The sequence below is a fragment of the Aegilops tauschii genome, chromosome 3 (genome assembly GCF_002575655.3).
Source record: "Aegilops tauschii subsp. strangulata cultivar AL8/78 chromosome 3, Aet v6.0, whole genome shotgun sequence".
NCBI lineage: Eukaryota > Viridiplantae > Streptophyta > Magnoliopsida > Poales > Poaceae > Aegilops > Aegilops tauschii.
In genome coordinates, this window is record NC_053037.3 from 349285789 (window position 1) to 349307106 (window position 21318).

At 45.7% G+C, this 21318-nt stretch overlaps 2 protein-coding genes across 2 annotated transcripts; one reads left to right on the top strand and one right to left on the bottom strand.

The window, feature by feature from the left end:
* The first annotated feature begins 415 nt into the window (after positions 1 to 415).
* LOC141042944 (uncharacterized) lies at positions 416 to 1216 on the top strand. The gene is made up of 2 exons (XM_073511853.1): positions 416 to 853; positions 896 to 1216. Exons 1-2 carry the CDS (start codon positions 416 to 418, stop codon positions 1214 to 1216), a joined length of 759 nt encoding a protein of 252 aa, XP_073367954.1.
* A 17424-nt stretch (positions 1217 to 18640) lies between these two features.
* LOC109778915 (large ribosomal subunit protein eL20z) lies at positions 18641 to 21318 on the bottom strand. The gene is made up of 4 exons (XM_020337501.4): positions 20918 to 21318; positions 19566 to 19644; positions 19357 to 19474; positions 18641 to 18779 (listed from the first exon to the last, which is right to left on the bottom strand). Exons 1-4 carry the CDS (start codon positions 21222 to 21224, stop codon positions 18720 to 18722), a joined length of 564 nt encoding a protein of 187 aa, XP_020193090.1. The 5' UTR covers positions 21225 to 21318; the 3' UTR covers positions 18641 to 18719.

A 21318-nucleotide genomic window follows, 5' to 3' on the forward strand; every position in this document is an offset into this window, starting at 1 on the left:
ACGGCGCGGGCATGGTCAGAGCGCGGAGTGTGCGGGCACGATCAGGGCGAGTGGAGGCGTGGGTGCGTGCCTAGTGCGCTGGCTCGGGGTATAAAACCGCGGGGTCATCGTTGTAATAGAGAAAGTTGAGTTCGAGCTCAAGGAATACATTCCCGTCCGTGCGGCAGGGGGGTTTCGTGCGCCGGGAAAATCCACCATGTCCATTGTGTTCTTTCTCTTTCTTCTTCCTTTGTTCGGCGATCCGGTGTTTAGAGAGAGTGAGAGATTAGAGGGGAGTGCTAGCTTAGCCTAGGGGTGGGTTTTGGTTCCAACAATTGGCACTAGAGCGAGGTTTGTGAGAGAGGTCGCCGGCCATGGCTCTCGTCTCGTACGTCGGCGGCTCGGGTGGCTCGTTGTGCAGCCGGTACCTGTGCTCATGGGGGAGAATTACACTACCTGGGCGATCAAGGTGGAAGCCGATCTGGATGCCGCCGGGCTGTGGGAGGCGGTGGTGCCGCCGGAGGACGCGACGTCGGTGGTGATCGCCAAGAAGGATAAGCCGGCGCGGGCTTACCTGCTGCAGGCGCTCGCCGATGATCTGCTGCTACAGGTGGCTGCGAAGAAGACGGCGGCGGAGATATGGAGCAGCCTCAAGATCCGGTTCATCGGGGCCGATCGCGTGAGGGCGGCACGGCTGGCGTCGTTGCGCAACGAGTTCGAGCTTCTGTGGATGGACGGCGGGGAGTCGCTGGACGCTTTCGCGGGCAAGATCAGCGGCATGGCGGCGCACTATGCCGGGCTGGGATCGAACCACGACGACACGGCGATGGTGAAGAAGCTGCTAGACTGCGTCCCGGATCACCTGTACGCGACGGTCTCCAGGATGGAGCAGTTCTGCAACATCAACAACATGTAGTTCAAGGAGGCGCTCTGGCGTCTGAAGGCATTCGAGGAGCGGGTCCGGAGGCGTGGCGGCAGCGAGCAAGCTGACGGGCAGCTGATGTACACGGCGGCGCAGTGGCAGGCGCGGCAGCGGCGTCAGGGCGGTGGCGGCTTCAACGACGACGATGGCGCGATGAGCACAGCATCAGGCGGCGGGGACAATCGTCGCGGGAAGTGCTACAAGTGCGGCGTCAGAGGGCATTTCAAGAGGGAGTGCCCCCTGCTATGGAAGGAGCCGGCGGCGGAGCGCGCGCTGCTGGTGAAAGCCGACGTCGAGCACGACGGGCTGCTCTGAGCCGCGGCTTAGGGCGTGAATGATGGGCGAATAAACCACGGCGACGAGCCGGGCACGTCAAGAGCGGGTATGGGCGCGTGTTGGGCATGTCAGGCGCATCGGGTCCGAGGGGTAGGGGATGCGTGTGTGTGTGCGTTGGGTGCACGGGCATATCCGTGCACCAGGGTAGTGTGTGTGGGTCTGTTGGCGAGCCGTTGGCGGCCTGATCGGGCGCGGGCCGTTGGAGCTGGTCGTGTGACGCAGGCGTCGGGGCGCGGTGCAGGCGCGGTCAGAGCACGGAGAGCGCGGGCACGATCAAGGGCGAGTGGAGGCGTGGGTGCGTGCCCAGTGCGCTGGCTCGGGATATAAAACCGCGGGGTGATCGTGGTAGCGGATAAAATTGAGTTTAAGCTCAAGGAATACATTGTCGTCCGTGCGGCAGGGGGCGTTCGTGCGCCGGGTAAATCCACTGTGTCCATCGTGTTCTTCCTCTTTCTTCTTCCTCTGTCCGACGATTGGGTGTGCAGAGAGAGTGAGAGATCAGAGGGGAGTGCTAGCTTAGCCTAGGGGTGGGTTTTGGTTCCAACATAAAGTAATGCTCGTCAGCATCCTGCATCAATGAGTTCTGAAAAGCGAATTTTTATTCATTTTTCTTGTGGGTTTGAATTGACAAGGCAATAAAACCAAGAAGTAGGAAGGAAAAAAATAAGGTAGGGACTGTGGCGGTCTTCCGGCGAAACCGGCATCCCAGGTGCTTTCTCTAGCTTGGCAGTGTGATATTGTCTTGCATGTTCCATACGGTGTCTAGCTTGCATTGCTTCTTATTTGTTGAAATGGCTTCTGCTTAGTTTACACAAACAGTTGTGAATATGCCATGTCGTCCTGTTTTTCGTACATATTCCATCATGGTATCATGTGTTTGCCTTACATATCGCATTCTTTTATAGCTTGTACTACTTCTAATTTGTTGAAATGGCACTTATGACGAGACAGTTTTAACTTAGTAGAGTGATATTCGTTACATCTTTCATACGGTGTCTGGCTTTCGTTGCTTCTAATTTATTGAAATGCCTTCTCCTTAGTTTACACATCATAAGCTGTGAATATGCAATGCTGTGAATATGCAATGGCACTAATGATGAGAGACCTTTAACTTGGTAGTGTGATGTTGTTTGCATCTTGCTATGATTTATTTCTTGTACTGCTTCACATTTGTTTAAACGCCAGTTATGACGAGACAGTGTTAACTCTGCAGAGCGATATTTGTAGCATCTTTCATATGGTGTCTACCTTCCATTGCATTGCTTCTAATTTAGTGAAATGTCTTCTGCTTAGTTTACACATCATAGTTCTGGTTATCTCATGTCGTCCTGTTTTTCATCCATATTACATCCTCCTATCATGTGGTTGTCTAACGTCAAAGTTCAGTTCGTCTCTATCACACATCAATTTGTTCTAAAGAACTAAATTGTTATTCATTTTTCTTGTTGGCTTGGCTTAACATGGCACAGAGAAAGAGGAAGGAAAACAGAATGATAGGGGATGGTGTTAGTACTAAGGACACCCGGAAAGGGAAGCGGAAGAACCCTGCAGATTCTGCTAGTACTGATGGTGCAATAGAAGGTCAAAGTCCAGCGGAAAATTGTACAAACGGGGTATCCCGTGCTACACGAGCTGCAAAACAAGCAAAACCTAAACCAATAGCTGCCACCAAAGAAGCAGAGACAGCCCTAGTTGTTGCAACACCTTCCACAGTACCACCAGCTGCACGAGTTACTCGTTTTTCAACTCAGCTAGCAGCACGTTCCCAAGCTCCCTTGCCACCTGACACTACTTCCGAAGCACTCTTGACACAAGGCGAGTTGGCAAGATCAGATGAACTTTGTGACCTTCAACAGCAAGAAGGTAGTTGCTGGAGTCAAGTTACATTTGCATGCTTCTTTATATGTAGTCTCACAGTTTGATGTACACTTTGAAGGCAAGGCTAACAGTGAACTTGCCCAAACATCTCCAGTGGAAAATATATCATATGAAGACTGGTGAGGCCTCGTTAAACACTGGTCTGATCCAAAGTATCAAGTAAATTATATATATGTGATCAGATCACATGTTGAACTCCTATTTACGCATGTGCCTCACAAATCTATCTTCTTGTAGGTGAACTATTCAAAGAACAAGGCCAACTGTACGAAAGTGAAATTCCAACAGACGACAGGATCTCGTAGCTATATTGCACACTGCGAGGCTCTTCTAATTAGCTGTTGTTTCACTCTTTTCGTTGTACCATATCATCAGATCTATATTGACTTGTTCCAAATGCAGAGGAAAGCCCGCAAGGACCAAAAAGTACGTGAACCAAATGCTATGGAAATCTTCAAGGACTGTCACACCAGCAAGACGAAGGGCATGACTACACCAGTCAAAGCCGTTGTTGTAAGTCCTTAATCCCCATGCCTTTTAACTACTACTTACTCTGACTTGTGCATTGAACTGCATGGTTTGCAGCCAATGCCTATTACTCTTTTCAATTTTATACACAATTGTCTTAGCGTATCATTGCACCTTATAAGGTTTAAAAGAGAGGAGTGATGTTCCTTTGATCTTGATCTGTAATCTAGTTCCATGCTGGACTTGCCTACACAACGTTACAATTGCATGTTTGTCTGTTCTTAGTTGTTTTGTGATATGAATGATGTCATACTATGCTTACCGTATTATGAACTTTGTCTCTTTATCCTTAGCTGACAATACAATGTGAAGAAATGGACAATACATTAGCCATGGTACATGGTCATATGTTTGGAACCTGGTTTTATTATGTACTTTGCAGTAAAATACAACTAATATTTTACATGGGTTCACCAGAATAAGTTCTGTATATAAACCAAAGCTATTTTGTTTGGTTTTGCTGCCTCCTTAATATCTTTTGTTCTGGTACTACTAATGTAAAAGCTCAACTTTTCAGCAAGCTATGGAAAAAATGGTGGAGTCGCCACCTTCTGAAGGTGACGAGGCAACTATAACCGCAATGTCACCTCTTGCTGCAGTGTGTCAGTACCTGTCCACTAACAGTGCCAAAAGCACGTTCCTGCGTAATACTGGGTTGGTTGTTAAGGCAATCTCGTCCAAACTGCCTCATGATCAAGATATGCAAGCTCAAAACAATGTTATATCTGCGCTCCAGACACAAGTCCATTCCCTAACAGAGACCCTTTGTGAAACAAGGACAGACATTGTTCGATGTCGTCAAGATATGCATGGTTTTGAAACCAGACTATCAGACATTTGCTATGTTGTTCAGGAGCCTAGGAGAAATGAAGGCGAAGGTTATGGTGCTCCATCGGACAATACAGCATGAAAACGTAACAGTCAGGTTAAATGAACGGAGCTTCTGAACTTCTGGTGGTGCATTTATCTACCAGACTGTTAACTTTTATGCCAACCTTCCTTTTGTTTTATGGTTGTAATTTGTTTTGTTGCAATACAAAATTTGTTCTTAACATGCAGCCACCGGCTGAAGAAAACAGCAAGCCATTTTTGTATAGTGTAGGGTGTTCCCTATATTTGCACTGGTGGCGAACTTTGATGCCCAGTGGATGTAATCTGTGCAATCGCCTTAATAGCCTAGTGTTAGTTTCAAGCTTATTTATTTCCTAGTCTTCTTTTTCCCTGGTTTGCTAGTGGTCGCAACAACCATGGGCCATATACGGACCGTGGTAACCTTGACCCTTCTACAGGCCATAGGATCCATGGGCCTCCTACGGGCCGTCGGATAAATGGGCCTCCAACGGGCCGTAGAATCAGTGGGCCTTGGGCCGTCGGATAAATGGGTCACCATGGGTGTAATTGGTATCAGGCCAGCACGGTAACGGGCCGTTAACAAGTCGGAGGACAGCAAAGGCTTAATTCTGTCACAGGCATAACAGGTCGTTAATGGGCCAGAATATAGGACGGGCTGGAAACGGCGCAACGAGTTAACAGGTGATACGTCTCCGTCGTATCTACTTTTCCAAACACTTTTGCCCTTGTTTTGGACTCTAACTTGCATGATTTGAATGGAACTAACCCGGACTGACGCTATTTTCAGCAGACTTTCCAAACAAAAGTTCTCGGAATGACCTGAAACTCCACGGAACGTCTATTTGGAAAATAAGAAAAATGCTGGAAGAAAAATCCACGTCAGGGGGCCCACACCCTGTCCACGAGGGAGGGCCCCTCGCCAGGGCGCGCCCCCTACCTCGTGGGCCCCCTGGAGCTCCTCCGACCTCAACTCCAACTCTATATATTTGCTTTAGGGGAGAAAAAAATCAGAGAGAAGAATTCATCGCGTTTTACGATATGGAGCCGCCGCCAAGCCCTAAAACCTCTCGGGAGGGCTGATCTGGAGTCCGTTCGGGGCTCCGGAGAGGGGGATTCGTCGCCGTCGTCATCATCAACCATCCTCCATCACCAATTTCATGATGCTCACCGCCGTGCGTGAGTAATTCCATGTAGGCTTGCTGGATGGTGATGGGTTGGATGAGATCTATCATGTAATCGAGTTAGTTTTGTTAGGGTTTGATCCCTAGTATCCACTATGTTGTGAGATTGATGTTGCTATGACTTTGCTATGCTTAATGCTTGTCACTAGGGCCCGAGTACCATGATTTCAGATCTGAACCTATTATGTTTTCATGAATATATGTGAGTTCTTGATCCTATCTTGCAAGTCTATAGTCACCTACTATGTGTTATGATCCGGCAACCCCGAGGTGACAATAATCGGGACCACTCCCGGTGATGACCATAGTTTGAGGAGTTCATGTATTCACTATGTGCTAATGCTTTGTTCCGGTACTCTATTAAATGGAGGCCTTAATATCCCTTAGTTTCCGCTAGGACCCCGCGGCCACGGGAGGGTAGGACAGAAGATGTCATGCAAGTTCTTTTCCATAAGCATGTATGACTATATTCGGAATACATGCCTACATTACATTGATGAATTGGAGCTAGTTCTGTGTCACCCTATGTTTTGATTGTTACATGATGAACCGCATCTAGCATAATTCTCCATCACCAATCAAATGCCTACGAGCTTTTCACATATTGTTCTTTGCTTATTTACTTTTCCGTTGCTACTGTTACAATCACTACAAAACACCAAAAATATTACTTTTGCTACCGTTACTTTTGTTATCGTTACCACTACTATCATACTACTTTGCTACTAAATACTTTGCTGCAGATACTAAGTTATCCAGGTGTGGTTGAATTGAGAACTCAACTGCTAATACTTGAGAATATTCTTTGGCTCCCCTTGTGTCGAATCAATAAATTCGGGTTGAATACTCTACCCTTGAAAACTGTTGCGATCCCCTATACTTGTGGGTTATCAAGACTATTTTCTGGTGCCGTTGCTGGGGAGCATAGCTCTATTCTTTGAGTCACTTGGGATTTATATCTGTTGGTCACTATGAAGAACTTGAAAGACGCCAAGACAACAATTTATCCCTCAACTACGAGGGGAGGTAAAGAACTGCCATCTAGCTCTGCACTTGATTCACCTTCTGTTTTGAGTAAGCTTGCGACACCTAAACCTGCTTCTGCTATTCGTTCTGATATGTCGCATGTTATTGATGATGCCACTTCTGCTATGCATGATACTTATGATGAAACTACTTCTATGCTTGATACTACTGTGCCACTTGGTGAATTTCTTGATGAACAAATTGCTAGGGCTAGAGAGAAAGAAATTATTGAAACTGGTTATATTGATGAAAGTGATGATGAAGACTTGCTTGTTATTCCTGAGGGTTATGTTTTTGATAAAGAAGCTTCTTTAGCTATTTTAGCTTGCAAAGATAGATATGAACTCAAGAGATTATTAGCTAAATGGAAGCAGCAATCTCTTAATGATAGAATGAAACCTGACCCTGCTTTTGCTACTTCACCTATCTTTGTTACTGATAAGGATTATGAATTCTCTGTTGATCCTGATATAATTACTTTGGTTGAATCTGATCCTTTTCATGGCTATGAATCTGAAACTGTTGTGGCACATCTTACTAAATTAAATGATATAGCCACCCTGTTCACTAATGATGAGAGATCTCGCTACTTTTATATCCTTAAAATATTTCCATTCTCATTAAAGGGTGATGCTAAGATATGGTTTAATTCTCTTGATCATGGCTGTGTGCGTAGTCCCCAGGATATGATCTATTACTTCTCTGCTAAATATTTCCCTGCTCATAAGAAACAAGCTGCTTTGAGGGAAATATACAACTTTGTGCAAATTGAAGAACAGAGTCTCCCACAAGCTTGGGGGAGGCTTCTCAAGTTACTTAATGCTTTGCCTGATCATCCTCTTAAGAAAAATGAAATACTTGATATCTTTTATAATGGACTAACCGATGCTTCCAGAGATTACCTGGATAGTTGTGCTGGTTCTGTTTTTAGGGAAAGAACACCGGATGAAGCTGAAATTCTATTGAATAATATGTTGACAAATGGAAATAATTGGACACTTCCTCAGCCGGCTCCTGAGCCAATTCCTGAGCCTATTCCTAAACCAACTCCAAAGAAGAGAGGTGTTCTATTTCTCAGTCCTGAAGATATGCAAGAGGCAAAGAAATCTATGAAAGAAAAAGGTATTAAAGCTGAAGATGTTAAGAATTTACCTCCTATTGAAGAAATACACAGTCTTAATTTACCATCTGTTGAAGAAACATATGATCTTAATCCATTACCTACTGAAGAACCTCATGGTCTTGATAACCCGACACAGGTAGTAAAGGTAAATTCTCTCTACAGATATGATAAAGCTGAAATCCCTCCTACTAAAATTGCTAGCCAATGCTTGGATGAGTTTGATAACTTTATGTTTAAGCAAGAAGATTTCAATGCTTATTTTGGTAGACAATTAAAAAAATGCTTATATGATTGAACACTTGGGTGATTATATGGCTAATGTTAGAGGTGAACTTAAACTCATTAGTAAACATGCTTCTATGGTTACCACTCAAGTAGAACAAGTACTTAAAGCTCAAAATGATTTGCTCAATGAAATGAATAGTAAGAAAATTGATTATGCTGTTAGAGTGGCTACTAGAACTGGTAAGATGACTCAGGAACCTTTGTATCCTGAAGGCCACCCTAAGAGAATTGAACAAGATTCTCAAAGAAATAATATTGATGCACCTAGTCCTTCTAAAAAGAAGAAAAAGAAAAATGATAGGACTTTGCATGTTTCTAGTGAACCTATTGCTGAACCACCTGAGAATCCAAATGATATTTCTATTTCTGATGCTGAAACACAATCTGGTAATGAACATGAACCTAGTGAAGATGTTCATGATGATGCTCAACCTAGTAATGACAATGATGTAGAAATTGAACCTGCTGTTGATCTTGATAACCCACAATCAAAGAATCAACGTTATCATAAGAGAGACTTTGTTGCTAGGAAACATGGTAAAGAAAGAGAACCATGGGTTCAGAAACCCATGCCTTTTCCTCCCAAACCATCCAAGAAAAAGGATGATGAGGATTTTGAGCGCTTTGCTGAAATGATTAGACCTATCTTTTTGCGTATGCGATTAACTGATATGCTCAAAATGAATCCTTATGCTAAGTATATGAAAGATATTGTTACAAATAAAAGAAAGATACCGGAAGCTGAGATTTCCACCATGCTTGCTAATTATACTTTTAAGGGTGGAATACCTAAGAAACTTGGAGATCCAGGAGTACCTACTATACCATGCTCCATTAAAATAAATTATGTTAAAACTGCTTTATGTGATCTTGGAGCCGGTGTTAGTGTTATGCCCCTCTCTTTATATCGTAGACTTGATTTGAATAAGTTGACACCTACTGAAATATCTTTGCAAATGGCTGATAAATCAACTGCTATACCTGTCGGTATTTGTGAGGATGTGCCTGTTGTGGTTGCAAACGTTACTATTTTAACGGACTTTGTTATTCTTGATATTCCCGAGGACGATAGTATGTCTATTATTCTTGGAAGACCTTTTTTGAATACTGCAGGGGCTGTTATTGATGGCAACAAAGGCAATGTCACTTTTCATGTTAACGGTAATGAGCATACGGTACACTTTCCGAGGAAACAACCTCAAGTTCATAGTATCAACTCCATTGGAAAAATTCCATCGATTATATTTGGAGGTTTTGAATTTCCTCTTCCTACTGTCAAGAAGAAATATGATATTCTTATTATTGGGGATGTGCATATCCCCATTGAGGTAACATAGTGTTATTCGAAATTTCTCCGGTTCCATGTTATTCGGAATGAGTTTATTAACAAGACTTGATCAACCTTGTTAGTGGATTCCTTTTGATGAGCATGAGATGGATGAAACTAGAAGACACAACCTTCTGTACCCTCTTTCTACTTTCTGTTATTTAGTTGAAATAAAGTAAAAATAGTATTTTTCTGTCTGTTTTCTGATTTATCCGTGCAATATAAAAATACCCCGAAAATAAAAGTTCTCCAAATGCCCTGAAAATGGAATATGGTTTTTTCTGGAATATTTGAGAATATCTGGCACTGAGAACATAGCAGGAGGGGCAAGCACCTGGCCACGAGGGTGGAGGGCGCGCCCTACCCCCCAGGGCGCGCCCCCCTGCCTTGTGGGCCCACGGTGGCCCTCCTCCACTTATTCATGCACCCATACACTCCTTCTTCCTCCCACAAACAGCAATATCCAGCTCAAGCACGAATTCTAGCTCATTTTGCTGCGATTTTCGATCTCCTTGCTCAAAGCACCTCTCACAAAACTGCTTGGGGAGATTGTTCCTCTCACAAATATGATGAGTTCATCGTTCCTGATTCAGCTTATTATGAATAAACATGTTTGCAATGACAATTAGAGATCATAGTTGCTTATGCCATGCTTGATTAGCTATGAGTTATAATGGTTTACCTTGCGTGCCAACATGCTATTAAAATGGTTGTGATGTGGTATAGTGGGGTGGTATCCTCCTTTGAATGATTTAAGTGACTTGACTTGGCACATGTTCACACATGTAGTTGAAACAAAATCAACATAGCCTCCACGATATTTATGTTCATGGTGGATTATATCCTACTCATGCTTGTACTCAATGTTCATTAATTTTAATGCATGTTCATGACTGTTGTCGCTCTCTAGCTGGTCGCTTCCCAGTCTTTTGCTAGCCTTCACTTGTACTAAGCGGGAATACTGCTTGTGCATCCAATCCCTTAAACCCTAAAGTTATACCATATGAGTCCACTACACCTTCCTATATGCGGTATTTACCTGCCGTTCCAAGTAAATTTGTATGTGCCAAACTCTAAACCTTCAAATAAACATTCTGTTTTGTATGCTCGAATTGCTCATGTATCAACTAGGGCTTCCCTTATCTTCCATGCTAGGCGGGTTATTCTCAAGAGGAGTGGACTCCGCTCCTCATTCACGAGAAAATGGTTGGTCACCGGGATGCCCAGTCCCATGCTTTATTCAAACTAAATCAAAATAATTGCAAACAAAACTCCCCTGGGACTGTTGCTAGTTGGAGACACTCGTTGTTTCGAGCAAGTCATGGATTGATGCTTGTTTTTTTTTTTGAAACTTTGGGTTGATGCTTGTTGGTGGAGGGGGAGTATAAACTTTACCATTCTGTTTGGGAACCGCCTATAATGTGTGTAGCATGGAAGATATCGCCATCTCTTGGTTGTTATGTTGACAATGAAAGTATGCCGCTCAAAATATTATTCATCTCTATTTCAAAACCGAGCTCTGGCACCTCTACAAATCCCCGCTTCCCTCTGCGAAGGGCCTATCTATTTACTTTTATGTTGAGTCATCACCCTCTTATTAAAAGCACTAGCTGGAGAGCGCAACTGTCATTTGCATTCATTACTATTAATTTATATTGGGTATGACTATGATTGGATCTCTTTTACCATGAATTACAATGTCTAGTCGGTCCTTGATCTTTAAAGGTGCTCTGCATTTATGTTTTGCGGTCTCAGAAAGGGCTAGCGAGATATCATCTTATTAGATCATATTATGATTGTTTTGAGAAAGTGTTGTCATCCGAGATTTATTATTATGGCTCACTAGTTGATTATGCCATTGATATGAGTAAACATGAGACCTAAGAGTTATTGCAAATATGGTTAGTCATAATCTTTGCTGAAAACTTGAATGCTGGCTTTACATATTTACAACAACAAGAGCAAACAGAGTTTGTAAGAGTTTTTCTTTATCACTTTCAGTTTATCAACTGAATTGCTTGAGGACAAGCAAAGGTTTAAGCTTGGGGGAGTTGATACGTCTCCGTCGTATCTACTTTTCCAAACACTTTTGCCCTTGTTTTGGACTCTAACTTGCATGATTTGAATGGAACTAACCCGGACTGACGCTGTTTTCAGCAGACTTTCCATGGTGTTATTTATGTGCAGAAACAAAAGTTCTCAGAATGACCTAAAACTCCACGGAACGTCTATTTGGAAAATAAGAAAAATACTAGAAAAAAATCCACGTTAGGGGGCCCACACCCTGTCCACGAGGGTGGGGGCGCCCCCCCCCCCCCAAGGCGCGCCCCCCTACCTCGTGGGCCCCCTGGAGCTCCTCCGACCTCAACTCCAACTCTATATATTTGCTTTTGGGGAGAAAAAAACAGAGAGAAGAATTCATTGCGTTTTACGATACGGAGCGCCGCCAAGCCCTAAAACCTCTTGGGAGGGCTGATCTGGAGTCCGTTCGGGGCTCCGGAGAGGGGGATTCGTCGCCGTCGTCATCATCAATCATCCTCCATCACCAATTTCATGATGCTCACCGCCGTGCGTGAGTAATTCCATCGTAGGCTTGCTGGACGGTGATGGGTTGGATGAGATCTATCATGTAATCGAGTTAGTTTTGTTAGGGTTTGATCCCTAGTATCCACTATGTTGTGAGATTGATGTTGCTATGACTTTGCTATGCTTAATGCTTGTCACTAGGGCCCGAGTGCCATGATTTCAGATCTGAACCTATTATGTTTTCATGAATATATGTGAGTTCTTGATCCTATCTTGCAAGTCTATAGTCACCTACTATGTGTTATGATCCGGCAACCCCGAGGTGACAATAATCGGGACCACTCCCGGTGATGACCATAGTTTGAGGAGTTCATGTATTCACTATGTGCTAATGCTTTGTTCCGGTACTCTACTAAAAGGAGGCCTTAATATCCCTTAGTTTCCGCTAGGACCCCGCTGCCACGGGAGGGTAGGACAAAAGATGTCATGCAAGTTCTTTTCCATAAGCACGTATGACTATATTCGGAATACATGCCTACATTACATTGATGAATTGGAGCTAGTTCTGTGTCACCCTATGTTTTTGATTGTTACATGATGAACCGCATCCGGCATAATTCTCCATCACCGATCCAATGCCTACGAGCTTTTCACATATTGTTCTTCGCTTATTTACTTTTCTGTTGCTACTGTTACAATCACTACAAAACACCAAAAATATTACTTTTGCTACCGTTACTTTTGTTACCGTTACCTCTACTATCATACTACTTTGCTACTAAATACTTTGCTGCAGATACTAAGTTATCCAGGTGTGGTTGAATTGACAACTCAACTGCTAATACTTGAGAATATTCTTTGGCTCCCCTTGTGTCGAATCAATAAATTTGGGTTGAATACTCTACCCTCGAAAACTGTTGCGATCCCCTATACTTGTGGGTTATCAACAGGCCACAAATGGGCCGATTCTTGCCACGGGCCGAATTTGGCCCATTGAGGGAACAGGCCAGTAACGGGCCGGAAGTAATCGAGGGCCGAAAAGGAGCCCAAGAATGTATGGCCGTCAGTAGGCCGAAAGCTAACAAGGGCTGGAAACGGCCCATGTGAATCATGGGCCGTTAATGGGTACAAAGAAATTTACTGTTCATTATGGGCTAGAGTTATCGTGGGCCACTAAAGGGCCTAAAGATACGAAAGGCCTCATATGGGCCGAAAGACTGATGGGCCATACATGGGGCAAAAGTGAAATGGGCTGGTGTTATATTTGACGGCCCACATGACGTTGTTGGGCCGATTTCGGGAAGGCCCTAACGGGACGTGAGTTACCGGGCCGTAAAATGGGCTATTTGCGAACAGACCGTTAACAGGCTTTTCATGGGCCGCCCGCTAACTTTTGACCAAGTCAAACGGGCCAACCTTTGTAAGCTAAATGGGCCAGTGGTGGGCCGTCGCACGTGTCGACATATCATAGGCGCCTATCTGACCCAATGACGAGCTGACACGTGTTTCCTTCGGCCAATGAGAATTTCACACGTGGAAAATCCCCATTGGTCCGGGCTGTTAACGGGTTATCGGATCCAAAACCGGACCCGATAGATTAACGGTGACCCGTTACGGTGGATGCCACGTGTCGGTTACCCTTGACGAAAGCACTTCCATGACGTGTTATTTATCGTCATGGAAGTGAACACTTCCGTGATGATAATTTTGGTATTGTCATGGAACACTTCTACGACAGCACAAGTATGACTATCTTGATTTTGTCATAAAATCGTCATGGATGTACATACATGACAGAAAAGGTGACCTACCCTGACAAACACTATCATCACGGAAGTGTATTTTTTTTGTAGTGACTAGTGAAAGTATGAACCCTAGGCCTTGTTTTCAAGCATTGCAATACCGTTTGTACTTCGTTTTATCACTTGCTACCTTGTTGTTTTTATATTTTCAGATTACAAAAACCTATATCTACTATCCATACTACACTTGTATCACCATCTCTTCGCTGAACTAGTGCATCTATACAATTGCCATTGTATTGGGTGTGTTGGGGACACAAGAGATTTCCTGTATTTGGTTGTAGGGTTGTTTGAGAGAGGCCATCTTTATCCTACGCCTCCCACGGATTGATAAACCTTAGGTCATCCACTTGAGGGGAAATTGCTACTCTCTCCATCCATATATATAGGGCCTAATGCGTTTTTTGAGAATGCCTTTGACTATTGATAAGATTAATAATATAATGAGATACATTATGTGAAAAATTATATCATTGGAAGCTCCTTTCACGTACGAATTTGACGGTATGCTTTGTGTAACTTGCATGCCATATACTATTGCTCTAACATGTGATCAAAGTTAGCCTCGAAAAACACATTGGGCCCTATATATATGGATAGAGGGAGTATTGTCCTACAAAACTCTGCGCTTGGAGGCCCAACACGAGTCTACAAGAATAAGTTGTGTAGTAGACATTAGAGTGCAAGTTTTATCTGGCTGCGATGATGTTCTTTGGGCTGGCTTGGAGCGCCACTCAGTGTCACCTCGGCTCCGCCGTCTTGTGGCTACATTTACCCCTCTCTTTTACATGTGATGGCGTCCTCCACTCTTGCCAACAAGGTCGACACTCCACGGTCGAAACGAGAGGGCAGAGGGCCATATCTGGACACAGTCTGGTGGGGATGTTGCGGTGAAGTCCATTTCTTTCTTCGAGGTGGCGAGTGCTCCTCTTGGGGCGTCATCATCAATGATTGCAAGTTTTATCTGGTTACGATGACGTTCTTTGGGCTGGCTTGGAGCTCCACCCATTGCCACCTCGGCTCCGGCGTCTTGTGCCTACGTTTGCCCCTCTCTCTTACAAGTTATGGCATCCTCGAGTCTTGCCGACAGGGTCGATGCTCCACGGTCCGACATGAGAGGGCAGAGGACCCTATCTGGCCATGGTCTGGTGGGGATGTTGCGATGAAGTCCATTGCTTTCTTCGAGGTGGTGCATGTTCATATGTCGTGAGTGGCCTTGGTGGTCTCGTGGTGGTTCGGCCACTCCTGTGCTTCTTCTGGGCAGCAAATTATCGATGTTCAGTAGGGCACCCATCGTGGTTTTTGACGGTGCTTAGCTTGTCTACTATAGTTTTCTTTGACGAGCTTGTATGAGGATTCTTTTAAGAGAAATGTGTGGTAGCTCCCAGGTGTCCCTACACCCTCATGAACAACAAATTCATTAAAAAAAGAAATTTTGTGACATCAAACTAGCTCAAAAGATTAGGTGCTTGCAAATTTTCGTCGAGAAATATGATCATATGAGCTCTACACATGGAAAACAAAAAGTCAGTGCTCAAAACTTTACGAAAACACTAACGCCCACACGTGTGGGCGTTAGCCAACTCGCCCACACGCCTCCATCGCCGTCCAGCGCCTTTTGCACGAATCTTGGCATGAAAAGGTTTTTTTTCTGTGCCACGTAGGACAACTCGTGTGTGTGGCGTGTGAGGGAGTTCGCCCGCACGCCGATTTTCTCTCCAGGGTCAACGGTTCACCAGTCGGGGCATGCGATGGAACTCCTGTCGCGCCTGCACACCGTGCACCACTTCTGTTCCCCATCTCCCACGACTGCTCATTCTCCCACTCTCCCACACCCAAACTGTCATTTGCCATGTCTTTTTAGGGGTACATGGCAACTGCCCTATTAGTGATTGTAAACAGATGGCAACTCTCTTTCACCCGAACATGTTATTGTTGCCACATCTGTTTGTAGCGCTACATGGCAACTGTCTAGTGTTAGTAGGTGGCAACTGTCTAGTGTTAGTAGGTGGCAACTCCTAAAGATACCACCATCGCCCACATGCCCGTCTCCTCTCCCACAATCAAAAGCTATCAGTTGCCATGTGTTTTTGCAGGGTACATGTCAACTGCCTCTAGCATGCTTGTAAGTAGATGGCAACTCTCTCTTTACCCGAAACATGTTTTTGCCATGTTTTTTTAGTGCTACATGGCAACTGTCTAGTGTTAGTAGGTGGCAACTCCTAAAGTTTTCAAATCATGGCAACTGTAGTAGACCAGACCATACATGGCAACAGCTGCAGTTGCCCAAAAATGGCATCCGACACTTGACCTGAGATGGCAACTGCAGTTGAGCAACCATGGCAACTGCAGTTGTCCGACATGGCAACTGCAGTTCAGCGACATGGCAACTGCAGTTCAGCGACATGGCAACTGGAGTTACGAGCAACCATGGCAACTGCAGTTGTCTGACATGGCAATTGCAGTTCAGCGACATGGCAACTGCAGTTGTCCGACATGGCAACTGCAGTTCAGCGACATGGCAACTGCAGTTACACGTACATGGAAGAGGGTCCGGACCATAGCAATCGCGGCGGGACGCGTGGTTACTGCGACGCGGGGCGTGTGGCTCGCAGGCGGGGAGGGGCGACGGCCGAGACGGGTCGTGCGGGCCGCGTGGTCACTCGCCCGGACGAGCTCATGCGGGCGATCGCGCCGCACACCGAACGTGCGGGTTGTGGCTTTGCGCGCCCAGACGCGGTCGTGCGGGCGGGTTCCTATCCATGCCACACGAGGCGTGCGGCACAACCACCCGATACACCACACGTGTGACAGTTATCGGGACCCAAACTTTAAGCACTGAAATCTTTTTCTTGTGTAGACATCATAGAATGTTTTTTGTCATGAAATCTTTTTTTTGTGTGTGTGAAATTTGCCATGAAATCTTGCAGGCACCTACAAAGTTTGAGCATATTTGATGCCACGAAATTATAGATTTTTAATTTTCCATTTTTTTATATAAATTTACTGTTCGTATAGGGTGTAGGGGCACCCGGAGTTGAAAAACATTCTTCTTTGAACACCTCTTATAAAGCGGGAAAGTTTGTTTGGAGAAAAAATATACCATCCAAATGTAATCTCGTACTTAAAATGCAAGATATAACGGTTTTCATCGCCATTCAATAGAAACAGGTGTTGCGCCAAACGGCTGCTTAGATACAGGGATCTGAGTGCCACTCTAAGTATACGTCAACTGAATTACTATAGGACAATAACAAGGACATCCACCGCAAGTCAAAGAGTAAGCGAAAACATCTTTCTAGTAGCTAGTCATCAATCGATCTACTCGTGTTGCTTGACTGACGATCTCATCTCCTCCAGCAACTTGGTGGGCGACAAGAACTCTCTGACCTCCGGCAGATCGTTAAGTTCCTCGTACGTCAACCACATGACCACGGGCTTGTCCTTGCTGGGAACGACGGGGCTGGAAGGTGGTGCAGCCGGCGGCCAGTCCGGCCCGAAACTTCTTTCCAAGGCAGCCGCAGATGGGGGGCTGTAGAAGTCTTCCTCGCTGATGCCCAATGCCAGCCTCACCTTCTCCTTGTTCCGCAGCCACCAAAAGAAGTCATTCGGATTCACAACCCCGGGCTCGTCCGCCGAGCTCTCCTCGACAAGCCCCTCTTGTTTGCCGGCCTTCACGTCTTGTTTCTCCACCGGATGATCGTCCTGGCTCATTTCGCGGCGGCGGCGGCATTGGCGCGCCGGGGCAGGGCTGCCGGCGTCGGCCTTCCTCTTGCGCGCGGACGACGACGCGGCGGGCTTCTTGTTGTTCTTGGCGGCGCGCGGGCTGAAGTAGACCTTGCAGAGGGTGACCTCGTCCTGACCGTCGCCGTGCAGGCCGAGCTCCACCATGAGCCACCCTGAGCGGACCCGCACGCCGTCCTCCTTGGTGACGAACGAGAAGTTCTGGCGATGCCCCAGGAGGCCTCCGCCTTGGTGGTGCGCCGAGACCACGGGCTTGGAGCCGGCCTCCGAGTGCCAGCACCCCTCCTGCGAGTCCACCGTGCGCCCCCTGCGGCCGCCGCCTTTGGCCCGCACGGCGGTGAAGAAGTACCACGCCTCGTCGCCGTTGCTGGCGACGGCCGCGGCGTACTGCTGCGTGAGGTCCTCAGGGTGGGCGGCGTAGACGTCGCCTTCGTGGATGAACTTGCACGACATGTCGCCGTCGGTGACTCGCGGGCCGAGGTACGCCGCGATGAGCTCTTGCTCGCAAGGGTGGGCGTCGAGGGTGAAGTGCGGGCGCCCCGGTGCCCTGGAGCGGCGGGCGTAGGCAACCATGGCGGGCGACGGAGTTGCTCGCCGGGAGAGCGCGCGTGGAGTCGAGGGTGATGGAATCGCTTGTGAGCGGACGGGTTGGAATCAACGGACGATCGCTCGCCAGACATATATACTGTGTATCCACCTACGGCCGATCACGCCTGCTGCTCGGATTCTGAATTAGACTCGAGTTGTGAGTAATCATTACGGTGACGCGTGCGACCGAGTTCGTGTCTGCTACCAAGATCCCAGGCCCCACAAGGTCCTTCCATATTTGGGCGTTTGGGCTACGCAGATGCTAGTCCATGTCAACAGCACGCGGTTTTCCGTTTTTCAGTTTCCTTACTGCGCTTGCGAACAATATGGAAAGCCCAATATACTCAACTAGCGACGGCCGTCCTTGAAAACCCACCAATGCAGGGAAACAACCAAAATCAACACAATACTAGTCGCGAGAGCTACAGGCACACTTTTTTTACCGGAAGACAAATACTATCATTCTACGATTATAGGTCATACAACACATATGATAGTGAACCAGTCTCCTTCCATTATATCTTTTCTACGCATACATGTACAAATCAGAATACCCGACAGAGTAGAGGGAGAATGAACATATGTATATATTATAAGCAAACCGCCGATGATCAAATCCAGCTCACCACACCTCTGCTCCTTTTGTGGCACCAAGCAACATGGCAATTGCAGCAAGTGAAGCCTGCATGTGGCACCAAAAAGTTTCAATCACAGTAAGTCCAAGTTCCACCCATGACTACTATACTGTACAGGATCAACAATTCCTTCATCATTTATGTGTAGTGATATTTTTTTTTTGGCATATTCTTAAAAATACATGTATTTTGCAGGATCAACTATTCCTTTATCGTTTCTGTGTAGCGACTAGCTAAATATGTGCATGAACGTTTGTACAACTGTTAGTCGAGCAGCAATATGAATTTGGTTCGATTTTTTTAAAAGCCTATCATTAAGTAGCTGCCGAACTATAATCAATGTAAAAATCCTTCTTTCACTCGGGAAATTTCACTATTGAAAAACCAGAAACTACATAGCTGCATTTAGTATTTGATTTGGATTTCCCTATTTAAAGGTAGTGCAATCTATCTATGCACTACTGTTATAGTGAAGCAACAGGATTCTGCTATTGTATTTGTGGCCTGCAGCAACAGGATACTCCAGCTACAGTCTGAAGTATCAGAAGAAAAATGGAAAGCCCATAGATGTAGCTGGCAGTAAATAGGAAACTGCATATGATCGCACTGGTAGAAAGGACTTACAGCAATAGTACAAGCAACATATCCTGGTTTCTCCCTGTAGTCATGTACTCGGACGCAGATCAGAACAAAAGCTCCAACATACCACGGAATGGCAGCAAAGAAGAAGCCAATAATGAACCTTTTCCAAACAGTAGAAGCAGCAGTTTCTCAGGGTCAAATCCAAGTTTCTGAGATGCAATGTAAAAAAATTGATGTTCAGAGAAACTTACAGAAACCAACCCATGCCAAGGCCACAGCATGGAAGACGTCGCATCCTCACAGGTCTTCCTTCAACAACAGGTATATAACCTAAGAAACAGCAACATGGTAAAATGCATAAGCTAAGTTAGGACAAAGTTCAAATTCAATTTTGTTCGTTTCATTTCTTCCTTGAAGGAAACTGCATATATGGATTTGAGGCTTTCATGACATTCTTAGTTGTACTGCTCTGCAAAATTATGTCCATCAGGTTCCTCCGTAAACTTCACTTTGATCTACAGAAGACCATTTATTGCTTAAATATTTTCTTAGTTGATCTATTTGTATGTTTTTGTATGTCGATCTTATCATCTAACTAAGTCTTCAGGACATTGGATTACAAAAGCCTACATAATTCGCTTCTCTCTATTAGCCTCCAAAGCTTCTTCGAAGACATGGCTAATATCATTAGCTGCAATTTAGGAAAGTAGTGATGGTGCAAAGACTGGATCCCTAAAAAAATTACACAATCTTGAGCACCGTGTGTCTCACACACTAGCAAACAAGTAACCTCTGGAGTGAGTAGTGACTTCCCAAAGTGACATTAAGATCCATTTATGTTGAGACATTAACTGGAACAAAATGGCACATGGAGTATAGAATTTTGGTATGAGCGGAGACACCAAGGAAAGTATATGCCTGGTTACCGCATAAGAGGAGAACCCTAGATTCAAGTATCTGAGGAGTAAGAAACTCCTAACACAATATTTGTTTTACAATGCATCCCCCAGATCTTAGGTGGTATTGGGCATTTAAAACCCTATGTGAACAGAATGATCTAGGTCTGAAAGGACTAAGAAGCAAAATAGGAGATTTATTTTCAACACTTCTAGATTAAACTACCGAGAGGCGGCATACCTAGCTAGCTTTAGGGGACATTAACCAGCAGGCGATTAGTGCGAACTGCAGAGTGCTCTGCGACTTGTCGGCATGTGGAATTTGGTGTTTATTTAGGTTTTGTTCCCCTTGGAAAACAACCTTCCAATGTGTTTATTCCAGTCCTACTAGAAAACACAGCGCTCCTGCCAGTTTGCTCAAAGAAAAAACTAATAACGGATGATCTGTGTGAGATGAAACTCGTATACCACTTTTCAGGTTTCATTCCAGTTCCACTCTCCGGTTTAGACAATAAGTAATAGGCACAACAGGTCTTGTTCTACTCCTAATTTTTTTCAAGGGCTTTCAAGTTGCACACTAAATGAACAACACAAGAGGAATTCTCAAGCAACAATAAAAGGCAGCACGGGTAAGACGGATTATTCCCATGATACATATCAGCAGAGAAGCACATGACCGGATCGGGCGACAAGGGTTTCTCCCGTACCTTGCACGGCCTGGTAGCCCTGGGCGTAGTAGGGCGCGGCGGCCGAATAAGCCTGCAGAGGAGGGTAGACCGCGTAGGACGGCGGAGGCGGCGGCGGGTAGTTCCGGAACCCAGGCGGCGGAGCAGGCTGGGGGAACCCGACCGCCGGCTGCGGGAACTCGCCAGACGCGGACGGGGCTCCGAAGGTGCCGTACTGGTGCTGCTGCTGTTGATAATACGGCGGCGCCGACGGCGGGAATCCGGAGGCGGAGGCGGGGGCGGGGGCGGAGTGGCCCTCGCCGTCGGTGCCGGGCATCTCGCCGCCCATGGCGCGGACGGTGGGGAGGGTTTGCTCGGGTGTTGGGTTGGGGAATCGAGACGCGGGAGAGATGGAGACAAGTAACTAGTCGTCGTTGCCTTGG